Source organism: Aythya fuligula, chromosome 11 (assembly GCF_009819795.1).
Source record: "Aythya fuligula isolate bAytFul2 chromosome 11, bAytFul2.pri, whole genome shotgun sequence".
Taxonomy (NCBI): Eukaryota; Metazoa; Chordata; class Aves; order Anseriformes; family Anatidae; genus Aythya; species Aythya fuligula.
The window spans coordinates 2,965,519-2,989,115 of NC_045569.1; the positions used below are offsets into that span (position 1 = coordinate 2,965,519).

At 34.5% G+C, this 23,597-nt stretch overlaps 1 protein-coding gene across 2 annotated transcripts in view; it reads left to right on the plus strand.

Annotated features, from left to right (window-relative positions):
* The window catches only part of UNC13C (unc-13 homolog C), a 155,064-nt gene that overhangs the window by 74,074 nt on the left and 57,393 nt on the right, over positions 1–23,597 (plus strand). For both annotated transcript variants that reach the window (XM_032194741.1, XM_032194742.1), the window contains exons 10-16: positions 2,131–2,300; positions 3,761–3,876; positions 4,669–4,832; positions 11,970–12,120; positions 15,575–15,643; positions 17,040–17,129; positions 17,730–17,858. In XM_032194741.1, the coding sequence (XP_032050632.1) occupies positions 2,131–2,300; positions 3,761–3,876; positions 4,669–4,832; positions 11,970–12,120; positions 15,575–15,643; positions 17,040–17,129; positions 17,730–17,858 (889 nt within the window). The remainder of the gene's footprint in view (positions 1–2,130; positions 2,301–3,760; positions 3,877–4,668; positions 4,833–11,969; positions 12,121–15,574; positions 15,644–17,039; positions 17,130–17,729; positions 17,859–23,597) is intronic.

Here is a 23,597-nt window from a genome sequence, read left to right on the forward strand (position 1 = left end):
GTTTTTGAGAGGCGAGGCAGGTAAGCAGAATCATGCAGAGACAGCTCTGTAAGCTTAATAGTAAATCTCCTTGCAACCTCAATGCTGCAGGGCAGGCAAGTAAAAATGCATTCATCCACCCTGTCCCTGTCCCTTCCAGCATCACAAGTCTATGTAAGTTATGGGGTCTCGAATAGGAACATTACAAACACATAGAAGCAGACCTGACTGATCACTAAAGGTTTAGACAAGATGTTTAATGTGTGATTATAAACCCATTGGTAGTGCCACCACCATGTCTCACTAACCTAAAATTAAAGCAGAAAAAGATGTGGGAAAGATGAATGAATCAGGGAAAGGCACAGTGGTGCTGACCATCTGAACAAATATTCAGCTATAGCTACATTAATCAGCTTAATCAGCTTATGTAGCTTAATCAGCTACATTAGAGGGAAATATGTGTTGTCTCAGGAGAATAAAACATGGTATTTGTACTGAAGTACATTTCCCTGAGGTGGCATCCCCCTGAGAAGCAAAACAAGAACAAGACTTCTACTAATAACACAGATATGGTGGTGAGGGTCACATAAATGCCTCACCAGTGATGGATCTCCCTATACCACAGTAGAAAATCCTCGTTTAAAATTTCTATTGAGTGCACAACTAAATGCTATTCAGGACTCTGTCGGTGTTAATCAGTAATTCGGGGCTACTCATTAGGAAAATTAGACACTTTGGTTCTGGGTATAGCCTATTTTCTTAAGACAAGGATTTTTCTTTGATCCATCTGCATCTGTCTTCCTATTTTTTTATATGTCTTTGCCAATAACTTCTGAATTTTGCAGTCACTCAAAGAAACCTCACAGATTCCCTAATATTGCATCTGTCACATTCTCTGAAAACAGACAAACAGAGATGAGAGATACTAACAGTGCCCTCAATATGAGCTCACCCTGTAATAGACACCAGGGAGTCCATATGAAGGGGTAATTTATAAAAATCCCAATTATGAGACAAGACGCAATTGATAATTGCAGTTTGCTAGATGTCAGAGAAGCTGGCCATAAGACAAAAGGAAACCAGATTTCAGTAGTCTTGCTAATCACAAAACAACATATATTTTAATTACCAGAGATATCTTCAGTGTTGAAATTTGGAATATGAACAGGCACAAATATTTTTGTGATATTGAGTGATGTCACAGTGAGGCAGGGTAGAAGTGCATGCCATTTTTAATGACTGATTATCCCTGACAGTAATAATGGCACTTAAAGCACTTTATACTTCCAAAGCCTATTACCACTGCTAATTAATTCTTAGAACACACCCTGAGGGGTGCCAGTTGGGAGATAAGTTATAGTATTACTGTTTTAATGCTGGAATTGCTGAAATAGATCATTGAGCAGTGGTGGTGCTTAGAATAGAATTCAAGCAAGAATTCTTAATCGAGTCTCAAACTAAGACCTTGGAGCTGAGACCAAAAAAATATTATCCACTGGGATCACTCTCATGCCTCCAGAAGCTTTTCAAATTAACTCAACTCACGAGGGTTTAATAAGCCACTTAAATTTGCAGTTTTTTAGTGCATGGCAATCTGTCCCTACTTCTCCTTACAAGGGAAACTGAGGTCTTGGAGAAGAGTAAAACAAATCAGTTACTCAAAAATTTTGTTCCCCATATGGAAAATTGTCTCTAAGATTTTCTTACATTTATTATTATTATTATTTATTATTATTAGGCCACTATTTCTGTGGTCTACTATATGGACTACAGAATATTCATGAATGAAAAAATATGACTGATCTGACTGTATCTTTCCTAAGATATTTGTAGAGTAATAGCACCAAGAAGTACTCATTGTAAGTTAGTGAATAGTTTCAATGTTCAATAGTTTACAACATTCATAAATGCTATCCACATGTATACATAATTCAGTCAAGTTACTCTCTTTGCTTTCTATATGTATTGAATTCTAGCTTTCCCCTGGCAATATGGTATGAACTTCTATTTCATTCAATATTGCAGTTATTGGTATTCTGTTACATAAAGAATTTAAGCAAGTATACAGAATTCAAGCACAATGAATTAGATGGTAGTACAAATGTACGCAGCTAATATGTGACGTGCTTAATTTTATTACTGTTTTTACAGTGAATGCCATAACTCTACAGATAGAATAAAAGTGAGAGTATGGGATGAAGATGATGACATCAAATCTAGAGTAAAACAACATTTCAAAAAGGAATCAGATGACTTCCTTGGGCAAACAATAATTGAAGTAAGAACACTGAGTGGAGAAATGGATGTATGGTATAATTTAGGTACGATTCTTACTGTTGGTTATGTTGTTTGTTTGTTTTGTTTTGTTTTGTTTTTTAACAACTTTAGGTAGAATCTCAGCATCTGTAGATCTGGTGCTTCAAAATATGTAGCTTTGGTACTGATATGAAATTTTTAAAATCTTAGATGTTACAGGTCAATTTGAAAATAAAAGATATTTTCTGGGTTTCAGTCCAGAGTTATAATTGCAGAGAGCAAACTAATCACAACAAAAACAAATATTTCAATTTAATATAAAAGTTTTTTAAAAAATGCGAGAAAAGCCATCACTTCAGACTAGTCCATCTGCAGTATTATTATATGGTAAAAAGTTTTACTAGTGAATATTTTCTTTGTGTGCATTCACTTTATTACATTTTGTAAGATTATGTATATACCATTTTTCTATACCTAATCATCCTTGTTTTTCATTGTTTAGAGCCATCATTATTCATGAAACTTGTTTGTTCTTCCCTTTTATACATGCTAAATGTGTTTACATGCTTACTCTTAAATTCAAGGCAGTCTTCTGGAGCTCAAAATGCTGTCTGATATCTTTAATGACTGTAAGTTCTTGTCTGGTCAGGTCTTAAAAGTATCACTCTTTGAACCAGAAGTAAATCAATGATAGTGTGTCTCAGAATGTCTTCCCTTAATCTAAATCTAAGCATCTTCTTTAATTCTGAAAACCTTAGTGTGCAATAAGTGTTCTGAAGTAACCATTTAAAAGTTAATCTCCTACATTTGATAACAAAAATTTTTCAGTAACTTTTTTATCTAGGTTGCCTGTTCTCAGAAACACTTCAGGTGAATTGTGTGACATAATTTTCTGAAATTGTAAAGCACTTGTTTCCTTATCAATGGTCCTTGTTTTCCTGGCCAATGTTTTGTTGCATAGTAAAATGTATGGATGTGTATTTGATTTCTTTTTAACAATGGAAATAAAGCTTTGCTTAATTTCCTTTTTAAGATTAGATATTTTTTACAAATAAGATATTTTATAATTAAGAAGTGTCATTATGAATTCCAAATTTTATTCATTGACAGTTGTCATTGACAGCAATGACAGCAACTAAATAACTAAAGTTATTTATATAATTTCATCTGTAAGACTCAGCTTAGCTGAACTGGAATAGATTTCTTTTAAGAACATTTTTAATTTCTCTAAGACATAGTAGCCTGGGCTGTTGCTATAGTTTTCATAAGTAAAATGTTAATAATGAGAATAATAATTAGTGCAGATGCCAGATGGAAAATTTAAATAATTTCTATTGAAAAAGAGAAAGTGTTGCTTAAAGTGCTATGCAGCCTGTTTAGCTTCATGGCCTGAACTGTATGTGAGCTATTTAAAAGGTGTTATCTTGTTCTCAACAGCAGGACTTTCTGGCTCTAAAATGGAAGTTTTTCACATGACAGTTTGTGTTCTTCATCGTCACTAATACATTATATTTCTGCCCTTCAGAAAAACGTACAGATAAATCTGCTGTCTCTGGTGCTATAAGATTGAAAATCAACGTTGAAATAAAAGGAGAGGAGAAAGTTGCTCCCTACCATGTGCAGTACACCTGTTTACATGAGGTATGTTGGAGAAGTTAAAGAAAGCAAACTATTATAACAGTTACTATTCAGTTGTTGCACAGATAAAGAAAAAATAAAGATAAAAATAAAGATAAAAAAATAGAACGTTGATAAAAAACTACTGTGACACTTCAGGATGAGCTTATTTTTGGTTGGCATACCAAGGTTCATAGTCAAAGACACAACAGTGTAGCATCAATAGATCATTACTGCCTGAAGTCAGAAAAAAAAAAAAAAAAAAAAAAAAAGGAGGTGGAGTCAACAAAGTTCTCTCCCATGTTGTTTTTTTTTAGTATTTAATCCTCCACACATTCTTGCTAGCATCAAGAAGACTAACCGTTTCTGTATAGTAGAGAAATCATATAGATTACTTCTATCAATAATTAAAAAAATAAAATCACTGATGAATTGGTGTATGTCTTTCAGAGATTTTATTTTTATTCAATACTTGTGTATAACTTCATGATTTAATCCATTATCAAGGGCGTATAGGAAAGTACAGAAAGTTTTTGTGCAACTTTATTTTGTAGTCTCTCTGTGCCAGTTCACTGAGGTGACTTTATGTGAGATAGATCACAGTGCTGAATCATAGGCCTATACTACCGGAGTTCCACTACCCACTCTTACAGAGACACACAACTGCATTTAGTGTCATGGACGTTTTGTTGGTGCCAGCCTTTTATAAATAAATAAAATCTAAGTTAATGAGCATATTGCTGATTATACTGGACATATTTTTAGAATTCCACTTAAAAGCTAAAAATTCCTATTTGAAAAATTTCTTTCATTTAGAATCTATTCCATTACTTGACGGAAGTTAAAGGTAATGGTGTTGTAAAAATCCCTGAAGTGAGAGGTGATGAAGCCTGGAAGGTGTATTTTGATGATGCTGCACAAGAAATTGTAGATGAATTTGCAATGCGTTATGGAATTGAATATATTTATCAAGCTATGACGTAAGTATTACCATGTTTGTTGTTTTTTGTTTGTTTGTTTGTTTTTGCTGTTGTTTTTTGGTTTGTTTGTTTTTTAACACTACTGTTGAGAATGTGTGAGGAAACTAATGAGTTTCAAGCCATTGTGCTTTCATTTTCCATTCACCCCGGTTCCTGACATAATTCTTTCTGTCTTTTGTGTCCCTTTGATTCTCATTGAAGGGCTGCTCAGATGCAATGGCATTAAGATATGTTATAAATATTTTATAAACTGTTACTAGTATTATCACTAATGCATTTCTTAATCCTTATTATATTTATGTGTGGCAAGGACCAGAAAGACTTAACTGTACTAGATGGGATCGGGTATTTGTACTATCTAGAAGAGGGTTTCACAGGCTACATACTCATTCCGAGGAATATGGAAATCATCATAGAATGCCAGTAATGGCTATAGTAACCTTCTATTATAAACATAAATAATTCATGCAAACTGTTTTTAATAGTATTAGAAAATATTACTACATTGTCTATATTGAAGTAGCTGTCTGATTACTTTAGAATACAACACCACTGAGCTTAGAAGCCTGATGACATGAGAGCCCTATCATATATTCTTACCTTGTCCAGTAAAAAGTTTGCCAGTGAAAAGGGTTATATTCTGCTTCTACTGCAGCCATAGGAAAACAGAGGACTCCAAATGAGTTCGTTGACACTATAGAAAGCTGATATTATGGAATTTTAAATCAGAACATTAATTGTGTTTTCTCCATCTCTTTAGAGCACATCTTAAAGAATTATTTTTTTTTTTCTATAGTATGAGGGCACATAAATATATAACGTTTTCTTTCTATTGCAGAATGTAATGACAACATCTGGTATTGCAATGAGCATCTCTTTCCCTTCATATAGCTCATTGTGAATTCTTGTTCTGGATGTCTATTAGAAAGGGAGAGGGTATATTTGTAATATATAATTGTTTAATGTTCTTCCTCCAAGGACCTTAACGTTGCATGGAAGAATTAATTATACTTGACAGTTCCCCCATGGTATTGTATATCCCTACTACCTACGGAGAAATTCATGAACTACTTTCATGAATAGAAGTTGGAATTTCTGATTTCCTATTCTTTGCTAGTGATTGTTTTTTTCATGTTTAAATTTCCATCACCCATGTATGCCTTTACATCTTGATTAATATATGAAACTTATTAACTACCATAGTATTATAATTTTATAACTTGATTTAAAGTGATATGCCCGTTTTACCAAAATTTTAATCTCTAAAGTGATAAAGTTATTCTTGCTATCCATACAAAAAATAACTCATGGTTGTAGAAGATGAATCCTCAACAGCTACTGATGCCAAGGGAGGTTTATTATTACCATTTTGCTTGGGAAATAAAGCAGGTCTCTATTTAGCATTAGTGTTTACTCTTACCTACAGCCCAAGTAGTTTGTTACTTCAGTACAGCATGGCTGTACTTAACTGAGCAGTCTTAACTGAAAAGGTGACTTTGAAGGTTCTCCTCTTTCATGTCTTTATTATGATTGTGTGAAAAACTACAGGAAAAAAATATCAAGGTACTGGAAAAAGTTTGAAACTGACTTTTAAAATTCAAATGTAGCAGAAGTCAGCATCGTAAAAATAGAAATATAATTGACATACAAGAATTTTAAAAGTTTTTTCATTTAGCAGTGTTCGAAATGGGTTACATTTTCATATTAAGAAGATGCTTTACTTTAATTTTAATATAAAACATAACATACAGACTTTGATTAAAGGGAAGTAAATTTAGTCTGAACATCTAACTTGGAACTGGGCAAATAATGCAACATACTTTTCAGGAATCCTTGCACAAAAAATCTAACTAAGTCATTTTAAGTTACGTGACCTACTTTGGCTTGTCCTCTTCCTGTTCTTGTTTTCTTCTGTACCTTTTCCACCAGTTTACTTACTGTTTATAACCTCAAGCCCGGCATTTCCAGCAAGTATAATAAGAAAGTAAATTTGAAATTGGTAGTCAGAAGTTTTTATTTTATTTTAGAAAGTACTAGTAAGCCAATTGGCTTTCAAATTTCTTACGTGGGTTATCAGCACTCTCAGAGTCATGGATATTATTGCATGTGATAAACATGGTTCTATAAATTTTGAGAATTTTATTAAAGACACAGAGAAGCAAAAATTCACATAAATGTTGCTTGACACTGATGTTGTCATCAACATCACTAACCAAATTACAGGTAGAACAATGCAGTGATCTAAGTAAGGGCATAACAAAATTATATCAATAGGTTCAAATTTTCCCTACAACAAATAAATACAATTTGGGTCTGTTTTCAAGATGGTAGCACAACATTTACTCATTAGATGAACCTGCAGAAGAGATCTCCCTGAACTTAAAATGTTGACCCAAACTATATTTCCACAGTCCATCTTGTTTCCTGAGGGCAGTTGATACAATATTAATGTTTTCTCACATAGCAACTGCTGCTGAGTCCCCTTGGCAGAGCATACACCAGAAGTATGACTCTGTGAGTGAGTGGAGTTATTAGTGCCTTCTTATTTCCAACTTAGGGTTACTCGCGCACTAAGGATCTTTAGGTCTATTAAAAGATTTTTGGAAATTGTAAGTCAGTAATACAATTAGCTGTTAATTATTTTGGTGTCAATTTTTAAAAGATAGTTCTGATCTCCTCTACATGTATTTTTCAAAATGCATGTGGTAAATAGATCTGATGAGATTTCTATTAACTTTAAGGTTACCTGAAACTGGCAAAAATAATCTGATATCACTATTTTATTTTATACAAAGGAAATTATTGTTTTTCCTGTTTGTAGAAAACATGAGGCATGTTGAAACATTTTCTTAAGTAGGTAGCTTGATCACATCTTTGTCAGATTCATGTTGTGGTATTTAAAAGCACTTCTGAAAAATACTGGCAATGAATGAAGGTTTGGTATTATCACTATGAACTGGGAATGCTGAGTTCTAGTCCAGGTCCATGCAATTGCACAAATTATACACAAATTTGCTGTGTATACTAGAGCAGTTTCTCCCAATTTTATAAAATTTAGATAATAGCATTTAATGATCTACCTTCTAGGAATGCTGAGAAATGTTTGCAAAGCACTTTGAACATGATTAGCATGATAGGAGTTTTAAGTATCAATATATGCCACTATACCAATGCAAGACTGTGATATATAAACCCAGCAAGAAAATACTTTAAAGAGAGTCTAATGCTAGAGAAAGACCAGGAAGTCAGTCTCCTGGCTTGGCCTTGAAAGGCTGCAGATACAAAAGGACCCCTCATATGAAGATTGAAGCCCTAGACTCTCTTCAGTGTGCCTCTCCTGCCTCCCATCCCCAGCTGGATCTCTTCTCTTCCAGATTCTATATAAATTAGAAAATCCAGCAATTATTTAGTTCTTTAGCCTAGCTTTTGGGGGGATTAAAACCTTGTTTCATCACACTGTCTACTTGTGCTGTAATCTTATGTCCTTAATACTTCAGAGACTTGCAGTGATGCTCTAAAGTAGCAAAAAAAATAATTAATAAATAAAATAAATTAAAAAAAAAAAAAAAGAATATAAATACAAATAAGTGGTGGGATTTTCTTTAGGTGTTTGTACATGCATAATTAATGACCTGATCTTTCTCTTGGAAACTGACTTAAATTATAAGAGGATTTCTTTAGTGAGATGCAAAAGTGTTAGAAAATTATGATTTTAGAAGTTTTCCAGGTAATTGCTTTTTAATTTCAGGGCAAATTTGTTACATATTTACTTTAAACTACCTTATGGATCACACACGTACTCTAAGCACTCATCAATAATTAAAGCACACTTCAAACCTAGGATGAGTTCAAGACTTGTCCTATACTGACAAGTATAACCTAGATAGATAACACAGTAGATAGATTAACAGTAGATAACCTAACTGTAATGATAGGTGATTGTATTTAGGATCACTTTTAACTTGCTGTGAGTAGCTGATGTGAGTAGTATCTCAAATGTCTGTCTGTCTTCAAATGTACAGGTTTTGTAACCTGTCTCATTAACTAAGGATGTTAAGAATTGTTTTGCCACTAATTTTAGAGAACCCATGTCTGATATCTAGGTACTGAGCAGAAGAGATCAAGCACATTAATGAAGATTGATTCCTGAGCCTAGACATCTGGAGAGTTTTGGAGTTACCTTCTTGTTAAATGTGCCTGTGACCTGACACAGATTTCTGAAATAAACATTGCAATTTAGATGTCTCATTTCTGAAGCAAATTAAAGTGTTGGAGAGGGCTTGTTTTGGAGCAATGTGAGGTACTGGCAGAGTAGTATTTTCAGCTCATTTCTGAATCTGTAAATGAGCAGTCATAGTCTGATTCTGTGCACTGAGAGGGAATACTTGAAAAGCAAAAGAAGCACTTTCATGTGCTGCCTTCTGCAGCACATCACGATCTCCATTTTAAATTATACACATAACCAAAAAATATAGGCTAACTGAAAAAAAAATGAGTTGTTTGACAGATGTGAAATAACAGATTACCTAGAGGACTATTTAAAAAAGCATCTGCAAATAGACTATGCCAGTGATGTGAGAGACCCTGGAAAAGACATTATTGTCTCATTAGCAGAAGCAAACTTCTGGACCCTTAGAACACCAGAGAGTGGGAATATGATGAAGAGGGTCACTCACAGGAACATCAGGCAGGTCTCACAGTGAAGGAATTCAGAGGACCCCTGGAAGAATAAGAGGGTATCAGAAAAAGTAACGTAGGTAGAATGTGTGTGTGTAGGCTTGTAAGAATTGTAAAGAGCTTGTTTGTTTGTTTTAGTATCTTTAGGAACAGAAAACAATTACAAGATTCAAATAAACTGAAATGATGTGTTTTGGGGATTCTTTGAGCAGTGACAGAATTTAGCTGAAGTTCAGTATGACCAAGTTCAGTCAAAATTCAAGTTAATTTTTTGAATGGGCACTAAACCCATATGGTACTGGCCCAACACACTGCTTTGCTTATGCTCTTAAGGAAAAATTGTAGAGAGGAGCCAGATACTCCTGTTAGGAGGAGTGTACTGCCAAGACAGGACCTTAAGACATGCACAGAGCTGCAGAGTGATTAGAGTTTCTTCACCCTGTCCTGTTTGTCTGCATCCTCATTTTCACCACTTCTTCCTTGGCTAATCCCCCTCAGTGTCTTTCTCATCTGTATTCATTTATCCCTTATCCCCTTATCTTCTTCACAGTCCTGCCTAACTGCAGATCTTGAAATCTTATGTTTTGCAATAATGTTATTCATTTTCTTCCTGTGTTAGGTCTTTCATACATCTTCTATCTCTTAAGCTTTTATATGTGTATATATATATAAATTCTTTGTACATAACATGCATACTTCTTATTTTGAACAAGTAAACAGGTAAACTTAAAACTGGTATTTCTGACTTTTTTTTTTTTTTAACATTTAGAGTAAATGAGTTATATAAGACCTCCTTCCAGTTCAAATACTGTATACGTACAACAGATTTTTTTTTTCTTGGATGACCTAATTTAGGCCTGCCATTATTTTCTCACTGCTCAACAGTGTTTAAAATGTTGCCTAATGAATTCTAGTTTCTCATGAAAAAAAAATTATAAAAAACAGAGCTCAGACCTGGGTGGAAGTCAGGGTTAGTGGTTTCTTGTACTTGTTTGTCCAAGGTGCTATGAGCAGTAATGGTCTTTGGTTTCTTTACAAAAAGTGAAAAAAAGGTTACTAGCAAGTCAGGGAGTCAGAACTATTCAAAACTTAATACAGAATCATGTCACATTGTTATTATGTTTGTGATCAGCACTCATCCCAAATTCTTACAAAATTCTGTTTAATAAAAGCTAGAGCTGCGTCAAAAAAACATCCGGTTATCAACTCTGAACATTGGTATGGCTAAATGTTGGGATGTGTTGAGCTTGGGAACCAGTTGCACTCATGTACTCTGATGTGGCAGTTTCTTCCTTTTCACTCTTCCTTCTGTTACCGTAGAATTTAACATCATATGGGCATGAACTCTCATATTTGTACTGTGACCTATATAGCTCTACATACTGGAGTAGGAAACTGCTGAGTGCCAGATCTCACAACTACCTTAAACAGCTCTAACTGAACTGCTCATAATGGGAGTATAAGGTTCATCAAATCTTTCATCCTTCTACTGACAGCTTCAGCCATCAGTAGTTAACAGTTCATCACTCTGAGCTTTGTTTACATGTTCCAATAGTGTATCTTGCTGTATGGACATGCAGCAAGATACATGTTGCATGTCCATGATCCATAAATTGTTGTATGGACACATGTGTGTCCATATTTCTATGTGATGTGCTTGCAGTATATTGTGCAGTATACTCCCTTGTTAGCTCAAGCTCCATGCCACAGGACTGGCTGTGCTGTAGTTTTTCTCTGGCATCAAAACATTCCAGATGTAGGGAAGTGGAGAGCAACTACAGGCTTGTGGGAGAACAAATCTCCTCAGACTCAGCAGAAATTGGGGGATAAAGCCTTTTCTCTCCTAAAGCCCCAAACCTGCTCAATGATGGATTTCTCTATCTTTAAAAATTACATTTTCCAACATGAAGCTGGTTCAGCATTAATAGACTGATTACTTTATGTTTACTGTCCTGAGCCAAAGTGCGGCAATTTCAGTTAGGTAGAAGTCAAATCATGGTGAACCTGAAAGTTGATGTTCACCTTTCATAACAAAGTTGCCTAAAACATAAGCCACAGTAAAATGATGTTTTGAGTCTTTGTATTATTATCAATTAAATTCTTCTCTAATTGATTATAGATCACTTGTGGCCTTTTAAGATTGAAAGTTCATGTTTGTTTTTAAGTTTGTGTTTAATAATTAATGTTTTGCTTAATAGCAATCAAGATAGTTAAATTATATTTTTCTCCCTGTATTAACAGAGTGAGAAGCAAATGTGACTCTGATGTGTTCAATTTGAAAATATCAGCATTTAACAGGTGGTAATTATATCAAACATCTGGATTTTTTTCATTTTTGTCTATACAATTGTCCATGAAATAGCTTGAAAATCACACCATTGCAGCTGAAAAGAAATTGTGGTGACAGAAAGTGCATAATCCTTGCCACCTTAAATAACTGTCAGTTTGTTTGAATTACAGGCACTTTTCTTGTCTGTCTTCTAAATATATGTGCCCTGGTGTTCCAGCAGTTATGAGTACATTGTTGGCCAATATAAATGCTTTCTATGCTCATACTACAGCAACAACTAATGTATCTGCTTCAGATAGGTTTGCAGCCACTAACTTTGGGGTAAGTAGATTTTATTTTTCAATGGAATACTGATCCTTATTTTCTGATATATGATACAGTGTTAACTTCTAAATTCAAAGTAATAATTAAAAAAAAAGTTGGTCATTTTAAAGAATCCATGTTGCAGTTACCTTTTGAAGATTTTACCCAGTCTACATTCAACTACTATAAAAACTAAAGAAGATACTATTCATTTCCTTTTAAAACCCTTACAAGGTTATATGCAAGGAATATAGGGTAGAAAAAAACAGCACACACATATAGAACTAAAACCTTTAACAACCAGTTTTTATCTTTATTGCAATTGGTCTTGCAGACTAACTGCACTAGACTAATTACAGGTTACAATTGCTTTCTTGGGGCATTAGAAAACTCATACTAACCTAACAAATCTAGTCATAAATATTTGTAGATAACTTGTCTATAAAAATTGACTTTTTTTTTTTTTTTTTTGGCTAAAATATGGTGCACTGTCCAAGCCCGGGGCCTAGATGTCAGAAATTTTAGGCAGACTACCAGAATCTCAAGATGTGGTAGTACTTTGTTGTTGTTGATTTTCTTTCTATGGATATATATATTTTACAATGTAGATAAAATATGACAACAAAATTAAAATACACTGTCTAATCTCTTTCCTTACCTTACAGAGGTAGCTTATAAACACAATTTGATGTTGAAAAATGCATTAATTCTTTTCTTTATTTGTATATGCTCTCTAATCATTTCTCATTTAACAGCATGTATGAAAAAATTATAAAATTTTCTTTAAAATAGTTTATTGACATTAAATTAAATATATAACAATTAAAATTTAATAAATACAAATTATAGTAGTGTGAAGTAGTGTCAGAGGTTGTAATGCTCTTTTCCATCACTAAGAATAATAGAAGCACATGACTTTCAAGATTTTCAAGACAACTTTATGAAATTACGCATTTGAACTAATAAACCAAGGAAGATCTATTTCTAATTTTGCTTTTGTCTTCCCATCAGAAGTCACAAACAATTATGAGATTATGCCCAATATATTAATCCAATCTGTACATGGAACAAGTGTAAATTTTTAGTTTTTTAAAGAAAAACATTTGCTCTGAGTGGTAAAAGATATTTTGATTTGCAGCAAACAGTGTTTGATATAGGAAATATCCTTTTTTGAGGGTGATGTGGATACCGTCACACATTTTGAGAGCTATCAGATCTTGCTACTGCCAACAGTCTGCTGCTTTCACATAGGCTGGCAAGGATTAAGGACAATATTCCTGTGTAATTTTTTCATACTTTGAACAGTTGAAACAAAACATGTCTGCAAAAACAAGAATCTTTAAGATAGAAGTTGTGTTTAAAAATAAAATAGAATAAAATAAAAATGTGTAGTAATAATACCAAAGATTGTTTTTTACTATTGCTGTATCTTGAGTGTTCTTAGGATCCAATGCTACAGCTTATAGTAAAATACAGTAGATAATCAACAGTTTAATACTCCTAAATACTCCTAAAATAACACTAATAGTACTAATGTAATAATATCTTTTTAAATTTGGGGGATATCAGAAGTCTGTATGTAAGTTCCATTAAATAATCATTGTATTTAAATCCATGCAGTAATTTTATTTTTTTTTTTTAGGAAAATACTTATTTTAAATGTTAATTCATTTTAAATGTTAATGTTGGTGGAAGAACTCCCATGTATATGAACCCAGGTCTGTGTCTTTAGTTTGGAGATAGCATGTTCTTGAAATGGAATTTTATCTCCTGATGCTAGAGGTTTGCTTTGAAATAAGAGTATTAATGCTGCTCCATTCTAGAAAGTAAAAAAGTTCCATAGATGAATAGCACAGTCAGAATATTTATGGTTTAATTACTGTTTTACCATGACAGTGAAATATGTACTTATTTTGCTATATACTTACTCTCCTTTTTTTTATAAACTCATTGATGGTTTAATATGGTATGATTCTACATCTTTGTTGAAACAAGACAACTCTTTCCATGTTCAAGCCCAATTAGACTTTCAAGTTTTACCAAGATTTTGAAATTTAGAATGTTTTGAATATATTTTCTGTTCTTTGCTTCCATTTTGCTAATGATCAGAACTACCTTCTTTTATCCTCGGATTGGAGAGAGATTAAATCCTCTCTCTGATGTTAATGCCAGTTTACCTTTGACGCAAGTTCCAATCCAATTCATAGTTCAACAGATGGATGGAAAGACAGTAGCAAGCATCATTAATAGACATTTGGAGATACTTCTTCAAACAGTTGACTTATAGGCAAAATATTAGATTATTTTTCTCTCTTGGCCAAAAGGCATTTGTTAGTGAATAGCTCCACTTCATCAAAAAAGAGCATCTCAAATTCAAGTCCTCAGGCTACAGCTGGGAAGGATTTGGCTGACTGAATATTTCAGTAGTTTTATAGCATGACAAGAAAAATAAAATAAAATAAAATAAAATAAAATAAAATAAAATAAAATAAAATAAAATAAAATAAAATAAAATAAAATAAAATAAAATAAAATAAAATAAATAATTCCTTATGGGAACTATGCTAAAGGTTAATGTTACGCTGAGCGACAAGTGACAGTGCATGAAGGACTCTGGTTTCAAATTAGTGTGTATACAATTTGACAGATAGCATTCTGAGAGCTATCAGATCTTGCTACTTCCAATAAACTGCGACTTTCACGTAGGCTGGCAAGGATGTATGCAGATTTTTGTGCAGTGGACTATGGTGTATGTTCTAATATGAAGCCTGCTAATTAAAAGCTCTCATTAGTATTACTTGGAAGTGGCACAAATCAGCTGGCTATCTCACAGCAAAATGTTTTCTGAATTGTTATTTTAAATCGTACTTTTACATCAAATTCTGCTATAAATGAACATAAGTTCTTACATATTAAAGGGAGGAGAAAGTTGTTTCTTCAAGAGTGTAAGCAATTACAAGGCAAATAAAAAACTTTTACAAGCTCATCTGTTTTAGTATGGGCTGATAACATAACTATGGACTTTAAATTGAATTGATGCTCTTACTGCATTTTTGGTCAGGGACTTTGGGCAATGTTTTTCAATTTCTAGATATTTTGCTTGAGTTATTTAAGAATGTGTCAATCATTAACAAAGGAAAATACTGTTTAGGAGAGTGTCCATCACCTCACTAATGCATTGCACAGCTGCACAGAGTTGAATGCATACCAGGTAAATTACAGTATAAGTTAGAAAGTAAAAATACAGTTGTAAAAGATATCTCAGACCAGGACTTTTGTATGAAACAATGGAAAACAATCTATATTTCAAATTAATTAAGAATGTGAATTAGTAGATAAATGTTTTGTTTGTTTGTTTGTTTGTTTTTTAAGAAAAAAAAAAGGACGGGGGGAAGTGTAAGCTATAATTTTACCCTTGATTACAAAGTTGTGCCAGTTCTTATTGCAAAATATTCTTGTTTTCATTTTACAGAGGGAGAAGTTCATAAAACTTCTGGATCAATTGCATAATTCTCTGAGGATTGACTTATCTAAATACAGGGTACGTGCACCATATTCTACCTAGAGGACAACTCAAATGTGTTTTCCCACAAAGGTCCCTGTGTGCTTTATCCGATTAAAGAAGTTTTAGAGATTAATCCCTCTTGTGGCATAGAAACTGATATACTGAGTGCTAACAGGAGACTTCTGGCTAACTATTTTCTCAATTTGAAAAAGTTTTTTTTTTCTTCTTTCTTTCCCTTTTTTTATTTTTTTTTTCCAAAAAGCTAACAGTGAGTCAAGGGATGAGCTGAGCAGACATTCAAGAAAGAGTAGCTTTCAACAACTTTATTTAAATTAGTTCAAAACAACTTTATTTAAATTAGTTCACAACATGATGAACTTAATTCAGTTGGGAATTGCCTTCACAGACTTACATAGTATAAATTGGAATTACTGCTGCATTTATTTTGAGAGGTTCTACAGTCACCAAGCTGATATCCTAGGAATGTTGGGTTCCGACTCCACATTTTTCTTGACAATAGGAATTCCAATTTCATTTATGCTACACAGAAGCTCCTTCCACTTAGTTGTGTTCCAAACCCAGCCTTTACTGGAAAGAATACCAGTCTGTATTGCACTGAATTATCATACCAATTATCATACCATTCTGAACTCCCTCTCTTTCCCCATTTCACTGGATGATGAAACATTTAGGTGATACATGTTATAAGGGCTCCATCAGCTATGGCTTTCCTTTCAGTTTCTAGGAATGGCTGCATATAGCTCAGGGATTTCTCTGTTTATCTGGCTTGCTTTCTAAAGTGGAAAGAGGGGAAGGGAATGTTTAAAAGAACCTCAAAGCATTACAGGTAGTAGAAGCTGCATATATTCATTTTTTAAGACTTAAATCTTCATGGAGCATGTAAATTCATTTTAAGTTCTTTTAGTACTGAAGAATGTTATTCTGATTTTATCAGGGCATGAGGATGACTTTCATTAGTATGAAGCCATTTAAATTATGGCATTTCCCAACAGTCTCCGTGTGAACCTAGAGATCACAGCAAAATTTTCATGAATGACTCCTTCAGTAACCTTACTACAGAGTTTAAGCCCACAAGTGAATTATGTGCTATGGAAAATCCATAAGTGATTTCCATTAGCAACACCTCCAAAGACTTTTTGTACTATCTTTACTTCATCAATGTTCTGAAAATATCATAGTAATTTAAAACATTCATATTACAAAGCCAGTAGCATTATCAGGAGTGCTTCTATTTGCATCAAAGGGATACTTATCACTGACTTTCTCACAAGCAGAATTCAGGCAGCAGATGAACTTTTCTAATGCTTCGAAACATCATCTTTTTTTTTTCCCAGATTATTTTTTCCTAGTTTTTCAAGGATCATACCTTTATTTCCCATTTCACATGATTCCTCTCTTCCTGATTCAACAGGATAACTTTCCTGCCAGCAATTCTGAAAGACTTCAAGATCTGAAATCAACTGTGGACCTGCTTACCAGCATTACTTTTTTTCGAATGAAGGTATTGTCCTTTATTTGCAAAACATCTAGGTGGTTCAGTTCTGAAAGATTTTTTAAAATGAAAATGGCGTAAATTGATAAAGCTGGATGGGAATATAAAATCACAAAACACCTTGTAACAATAGCTTGTGATGTCATTGTGGTAGGCACTACGTAAAAAGAATTAAATGATTCATTAACTTCAAGTTCATACTTATGTACCCTAAAGTGGAGTAAAAAGCTGCAGCTATTGCTTTAGAAAATGAAGAGTTGTTTCTTTGATATGCAATGAAAATCACATAATTATATGGTTTAATGATATCTTAAAGAGGAAAACCTTAAGATGTACACCCTTGGGCATGTATGCTAATTTCATCATATGAATAATCTCATTCTAATAAAGATTAGAGATACCATTTAATTGCTTAACTGAAGTGTATGTTTTAATGCATTTTTAAACTAAGATCACCTGAAGCCAACATATATATTTTTTAATATTTTTACCATTATTATATTTCAACACTTTTCATCTTGTATTGCAGATCTATATTCATTGCAACACTTGTATTTATTCTATTCTACATGATTCTGAAATTCTACCATTTATGAAATATTTTATTAGGTCCTTGAATTACAGAGCCCACCTCGAGCCAGTACTGTGGTGAAAGACTGTGTGAGAGCCTGCCTGGACTCAACTTATAAATACATTTTTGACAACTGCTATGATCTTTACTTCCAGTTAGTGGACCAGGTAAGGCAAACATGCTTTTGCTTAGTCATTGGTGTTAGTTTACAGTAAGTAAACAGAAAGCATTCCAGTGTTCCCTCACATGAAAGCACTGGGGTTATTTTAATTTTATTTATATGAGAAAGAGCATCACAATAAGAACATCCACAGGTGGCTATGAATTCTTAAATGGTTAACAAGATGAGTTTCAAAATGAAAATGTCAACTCATAAATTAGTATTTGCAGTGGACATGGCTGTAAAATTGTCCTGTGACTAGGAAAGATGAAATTAGATTGATTACTGTTCATTTAAGATTTGTAATTGGAAAACAATTTTTAAAACTCCAGTATTACACTTCAGTGACTGTAGGAGAGAAGTACTAGCATTTGCTGAAAATCATATACTATCCTTCCAGTTTTACATATTATCACCTGTGATGTGTACTTCAATCCAGGATTTAGTAGCTGCTTCTAGAAAGCAGAGGATAATTACATAGCATTTCTAAATAACAGTCCATCAGGTCCATCAGGCTGAACTGTAAATGCAAAATAATTATAGTATTTGTCATGTCCCAGATGTCATGCAAAAGCCTTGAAAATGCTTTTTTTTCTCTCACCTAGACAGTGTTTATTCTATAAATAATGTTAAAATTAAGAATTTGTATCTGCAAAATTGAACAGCTGTCTAAAAGGAGCATCATTGTTTTATCCCATTACCTCTTGTTCACCATCTTGTCTTCTGAGTGGTACATTGGAAAAATGATATTTTGATAACTACTGCCTTGAGAGGGATGAGTTATGTTTTAGGCAAACACCCATTTGCAGTGTAGTGTATCATAAGAACATTAATATTACATGATATGAAATATCAAAATTAATTTGACAGCATATTTCACTTGAATAAAAAATATGAATTCCTACATTCCAAGAAAGGCAATAAATGCGATCTATTCTACTTTTCTGAAATGCAAGTGTGTTTTCTAATGTGGGACTCCTGACAGAGAATCCTGATGAGAAAACTTACCTCTAGCTCCCAAACTTCAAACATAAGAAACTCTCACCAACACCTGTAGGCAGAACTCTTCTAGAAAATCAATTGAACGTATTCACCTGCATAAGAACTGTCTAATAAATTCAGTAACCTTTAAGTCTATATGAAGCTGCAGGAGCATCAAATCACAATGAATAAGAAATTTCTCAATGATTATTTGTCATAAGTTTACATTGATTTTTGCTGTTGAGTAATAGGAAATTCTTGAATTATTTGAATTCCTATTAAAAAAGCTGAAATGTATCTTGCTGCAGATACATTGATACTACTGTAAAAAGAGTTATATTATATGGAAAAAATAACATGATGTATAAATGATATACACGTTACCTCTTTGTAATGAAGTATAACTGAGTACACAAGTGCTTTGTCTTTTTCCCTTATTTTCTTTTTCATATAAGCATGATAGGGTGTCCTGGTTTCAGTTAGAACAGAATTAATTTTCTTCCTAGTAGCTGGTGGAATGCTGTGTTTTGGCTTAGGATGAGAAGAGTGCTGATAACACCCCGATGTTTTAATTGTTGCAGAGCAGTGCTTATACCAAGCCAAGGACATCTCAGCCTTTCGCTCTGTCCTGCCAACAGGCAGGCTGGGGGTGTAGTAACAGCTGGGAGGGGACAGACCCAGGACAGGTGACCCAAACTAGCCAAAGGGGTATTCCATACCATCTGACGTCATGCTAAACAATATATAGGGGTGGCTAGCCGGGGGGAGGGGGCCGGACTGCTCGGGGTTAGGCTGGGCATCGGTCAGCGGGTAGTGAGCAATTGCATTGTGCATCACTTGTTTGTACATATTATTATTTCCTATTATCACCATTGTATTATTATTATTATTATTGTTTTTATTATTTTGTTAATATTATTTTCCTGTCTTATTAAACTGTCTTTATCTCAACTCACGGGCTTCACTTTCCATTTCTCTCCCCCGTCCCAGAGAGGGAGGGGGGAGGGTGAGCGAACGGCTGTGTGGTGTTTAGCTGCCGGCCGGGTTAAACCACGACATAGGGTTGATGAATAATTGCAGAAGGAAGTCTGCAGAATTACTTTTTTTCTTTTTACAGAGATAAATTATATTTATTCTATTTTCCTGAAGCTACAAAGAGAGAGAGCAGATTCTATAGAGATAGTCTGAAAAGGGTGGGCAAAGATTACACTTCTGAACTAATCTGAAATAGCTGCAAATAATGAAGCATTTGTTGTCATTATCTTTGAGAAGTTAAAGGGCTGAGTAAAGTTTCCCACTTCCCTGCATGCATTTTTGTGGCTCGTTAAACTTCTTATATGTAATTTCTTCTCCCTGAGATTGCATTTTTTGTTGTCTTTATGTTATTAGGCTTCCAGTTTCACAATGCAGAATTGTTTTAAAGTTATTGTTGCCCCTTATCTTTTAAAGGATGTCTGTTCCTGCTTTCTGTGATAACCTTGATTGAGAGTGTTTAGTCTGAGAGCACTAAACTTTTAAATATGAATGTCAGGGAGGGATTTTAATTCTATCAAATGACATTTTACCAAAATGACCATAGATAACAGAATAACGAGTTATTATAACGATAATAATATTATAACGAGTTATAATAACGAGAATAATAATTTACCCCTAAAATAATGAAGAAACACACTGAATGTTCATGTGTTTATTCTCCAACAGCTTATATTGCAAGCTAAGGACCACTATGAATTAGTAGCAGCACCAACGACAAACATTACTTCTATTTGCCTTATAAACAGTTCCTTTTTTTTTTCTTTTTTTTTTTTTTTTTTTTTTTTGCTAGCATTTACTCTGCTGCAATTTCATTTTGTTTGTTAAGTATAATATGAGTTGTTGCTAGACTGGGTATTGATAAGTCTGCAGAGTTTATCAGCAAATGCTAGTCATTTTAGTAAACTGTTAAAAGTGGAATATGAAGTAATCTTAGTTCTGCACAGCACTGCAATACCTACAAATGCTAATCTGTATTTTTAAATTTCCACCTTTTTTTTTTTTAATTTGTGAATTCATAAAATAGTTTTTTCTCCCTATTTAGTAAATTGTTTAAAATGCAGAGATATTATAGTATTTTTCTTTTGGTAGAGAATGTAAAACAAGTTTAAATTGTTATCTGTCTCCAATTTTTTTTTAGAACTGAAGGATGGATAAGGTGTCATTACATTACTTCTCTCTTACTCACTTATTTTCAAGTCCTGTACTTATTGACAGAGCAGTGCGAAGTCCTGGAATAGTAATTAAAAAAAAAAAAAAAAATTCACTCAGCTATAAAACTGAATTAACTGCAGCAGTTTCACTGTATTTACATGCCTTTTCTACTTCCTTTCAACAAGTATTGCAGCAGGTGAGTTTGTATGTAGAAACTTTAAACAGACAAGCGTTTACAAACTGTAGACATACAATTAGTACCAAGTATGAGAAGTTTTAGTGAAAATGTGTGGAAAGCAAAATTTAAAATACAAAATTAACAATTAAAATGAATAAAAGCAGACCATTTGAAATAACTGATCACTAACAGTAATCAAACATCAATCACATATATCTTAATAACTGACAGGAAAAGTTTCTGTTTCATGGCAGGTGGGAGGTAATTCTGAGCAAACTAATCTAATTAAACTAGCTTTAATAAAGCAATGAATACGATCATTCAAATCACTACCTAACTTCTGCATCAGTTCTAGAGTTGTACAGGAGACTACCTTCTGAATTTTTCTGTTACAGTTCACCACCAATATATCTGTACGTGAAACAGCTAAATACGTATCATTTTGGAATATATAGCTCTGAAGGTTTTTCATTGAATCCAGCCATATTGCAGAGTGATTTCTGGTATCACAGAACAGTGAAGTAGAAACCAAAATTGTGATTAATATTTCATTAGCCTTGTGTCAAAAACCCTTAACCCAATTACCCCAGGTTCCACTCTTTAGCCTTCTTCATTAACCATTCTCTTATCTTTACTTGCCTCCCCACGCAATGGAGGCTTACTCTGCTCAGCAGGAGGAAAGAAAACCGAGTTCATCCTAACATGGTGTTGCAGGAGAGAAGGTTCATGTTTTAGTTGTACAGCTGAGATTTTAGCTGTGAGAAGCGAGAGCTGAAACAAATGAGCCCCAAAGCAACAAGGAATGGTTTATATGTAGGCCAGCACCTGCTCTCACTCCAGGGAAAGACTAGCAGCTGCTGTCTTGCTTAGGCCCACTGCAGGCTTGGGGCCTATGGTTGATTTCTTGCCTCAGTCATATTGTGAATGATGTTACTCTTACTTAAACAGTAGTATTTCCATCTGGCCAGAAGTGATAGCCTCCTGCATATTATATCAATGAGTGTGCAACTCATGTTAACCACCTTCTACTTTTGCTTTCATCTTAATCTTTACAGGATTTCTGTACAAGAGAGTTTTTATGGAGGGCACCTTCTTGTGCTTCTCAAATTTTGTAAACTAAGTACTTTTTGTTATCTATATTGAAGAATAGAATTTTACCTCCTGTGATTCACATCCACATGTGAAAATCATGAAGAGTTGTTTCAGCTACTGCCATTGTAGTTTTTTGCTTTTTGTTGTTGTTGTTTTGTAGAAATATAGCTCTTGATAAGATGTTGAACTAAATGTGAACTGGCTTTATCCTCTACAACTGCCTTTTTCTTAGTTTTTCTGAAACGTGCACTAGCTGCTGAGAAGAAAAAAAAAAAAAGAAAGAAAGAAAGAAAAAAAAAAGTAGTAGGAAAAAGTCTTTGTTATAGAAACAAGGTCTTATATAATCTACGCTGGGGAAAGCCCTGGTGAGTGACATTATGTGAGTGACATTATGTGGTGGTTTTACTCGGGTGGGCAGCTGGCAGCTGAGCTCTACCACAACTGCTCTCTCACTCCCCCTCCTCAAAGAGGAACGTGGAGAAAATACGATGAAAAGGGCTCAAGGTTTGAGATAAGGACAGGGAGATCACGCAGTAATTATTGTGACAGGCAAAACAGACTCAGCATAGGGAGATAGTAAGATTTATTGCCTATTACTAATGAGCTAGAGAAGCGAAAAACAAAACAAAACAAAACAAAACAAAAAAGCACCTTCCCCTCCATCCACCCACTTCCACCTCCTCCCCCTGAGGAAAACGGGGGAATAGGGGTTATGGTCAGTCTATAGCGCTTCTTCTCCGCAGCTCCTTCTCGGTCACTCTCATCCCCAGTGCTGTGGGGTCTCTCCCACGGGATACAGTCCTTGCTGAACTGATCCGGCATGGGCTTCCCACAGGCAGCAGCTCTTCAAGAACAGCTCCAGATATGAGTCCGTACCACGGGGTCCATCCCTCAGGAGCAAACTGCTCCAACCTGTGTCCCCCATGGGCAGCAGCTCCTGCCGGGTCACCTGCTCCTGCATGGGCTCCTCTCCACGGGCTGCAGGTCTTGACTGGAATCTGCTCTGGCAGGGGTCTTCCACAGGCCACAGCCTCCGTCAGTGCAGATCCACCTGCTCCACCGTGGTCTCCTCCACGGGCTGCAGAATGGAACCCTGCTCCACCGTGGTATGCCATGGGCTGCACGGGGTCACCCTGCTTCACCATAGTCCTCACCACAGGCCGCAGGGGACTTCTGCTTTAGCTTCTAGAGCACCTCTCCCCCTCCTTCTTCACTGACCTTGACGCTTGCAAGGCTGTTCCTCACTCCTCTCACTCTCCCAGCTGCTGTGTGGTTCAGCATTGTTTTTTTTCCCCTGTCTTTAAT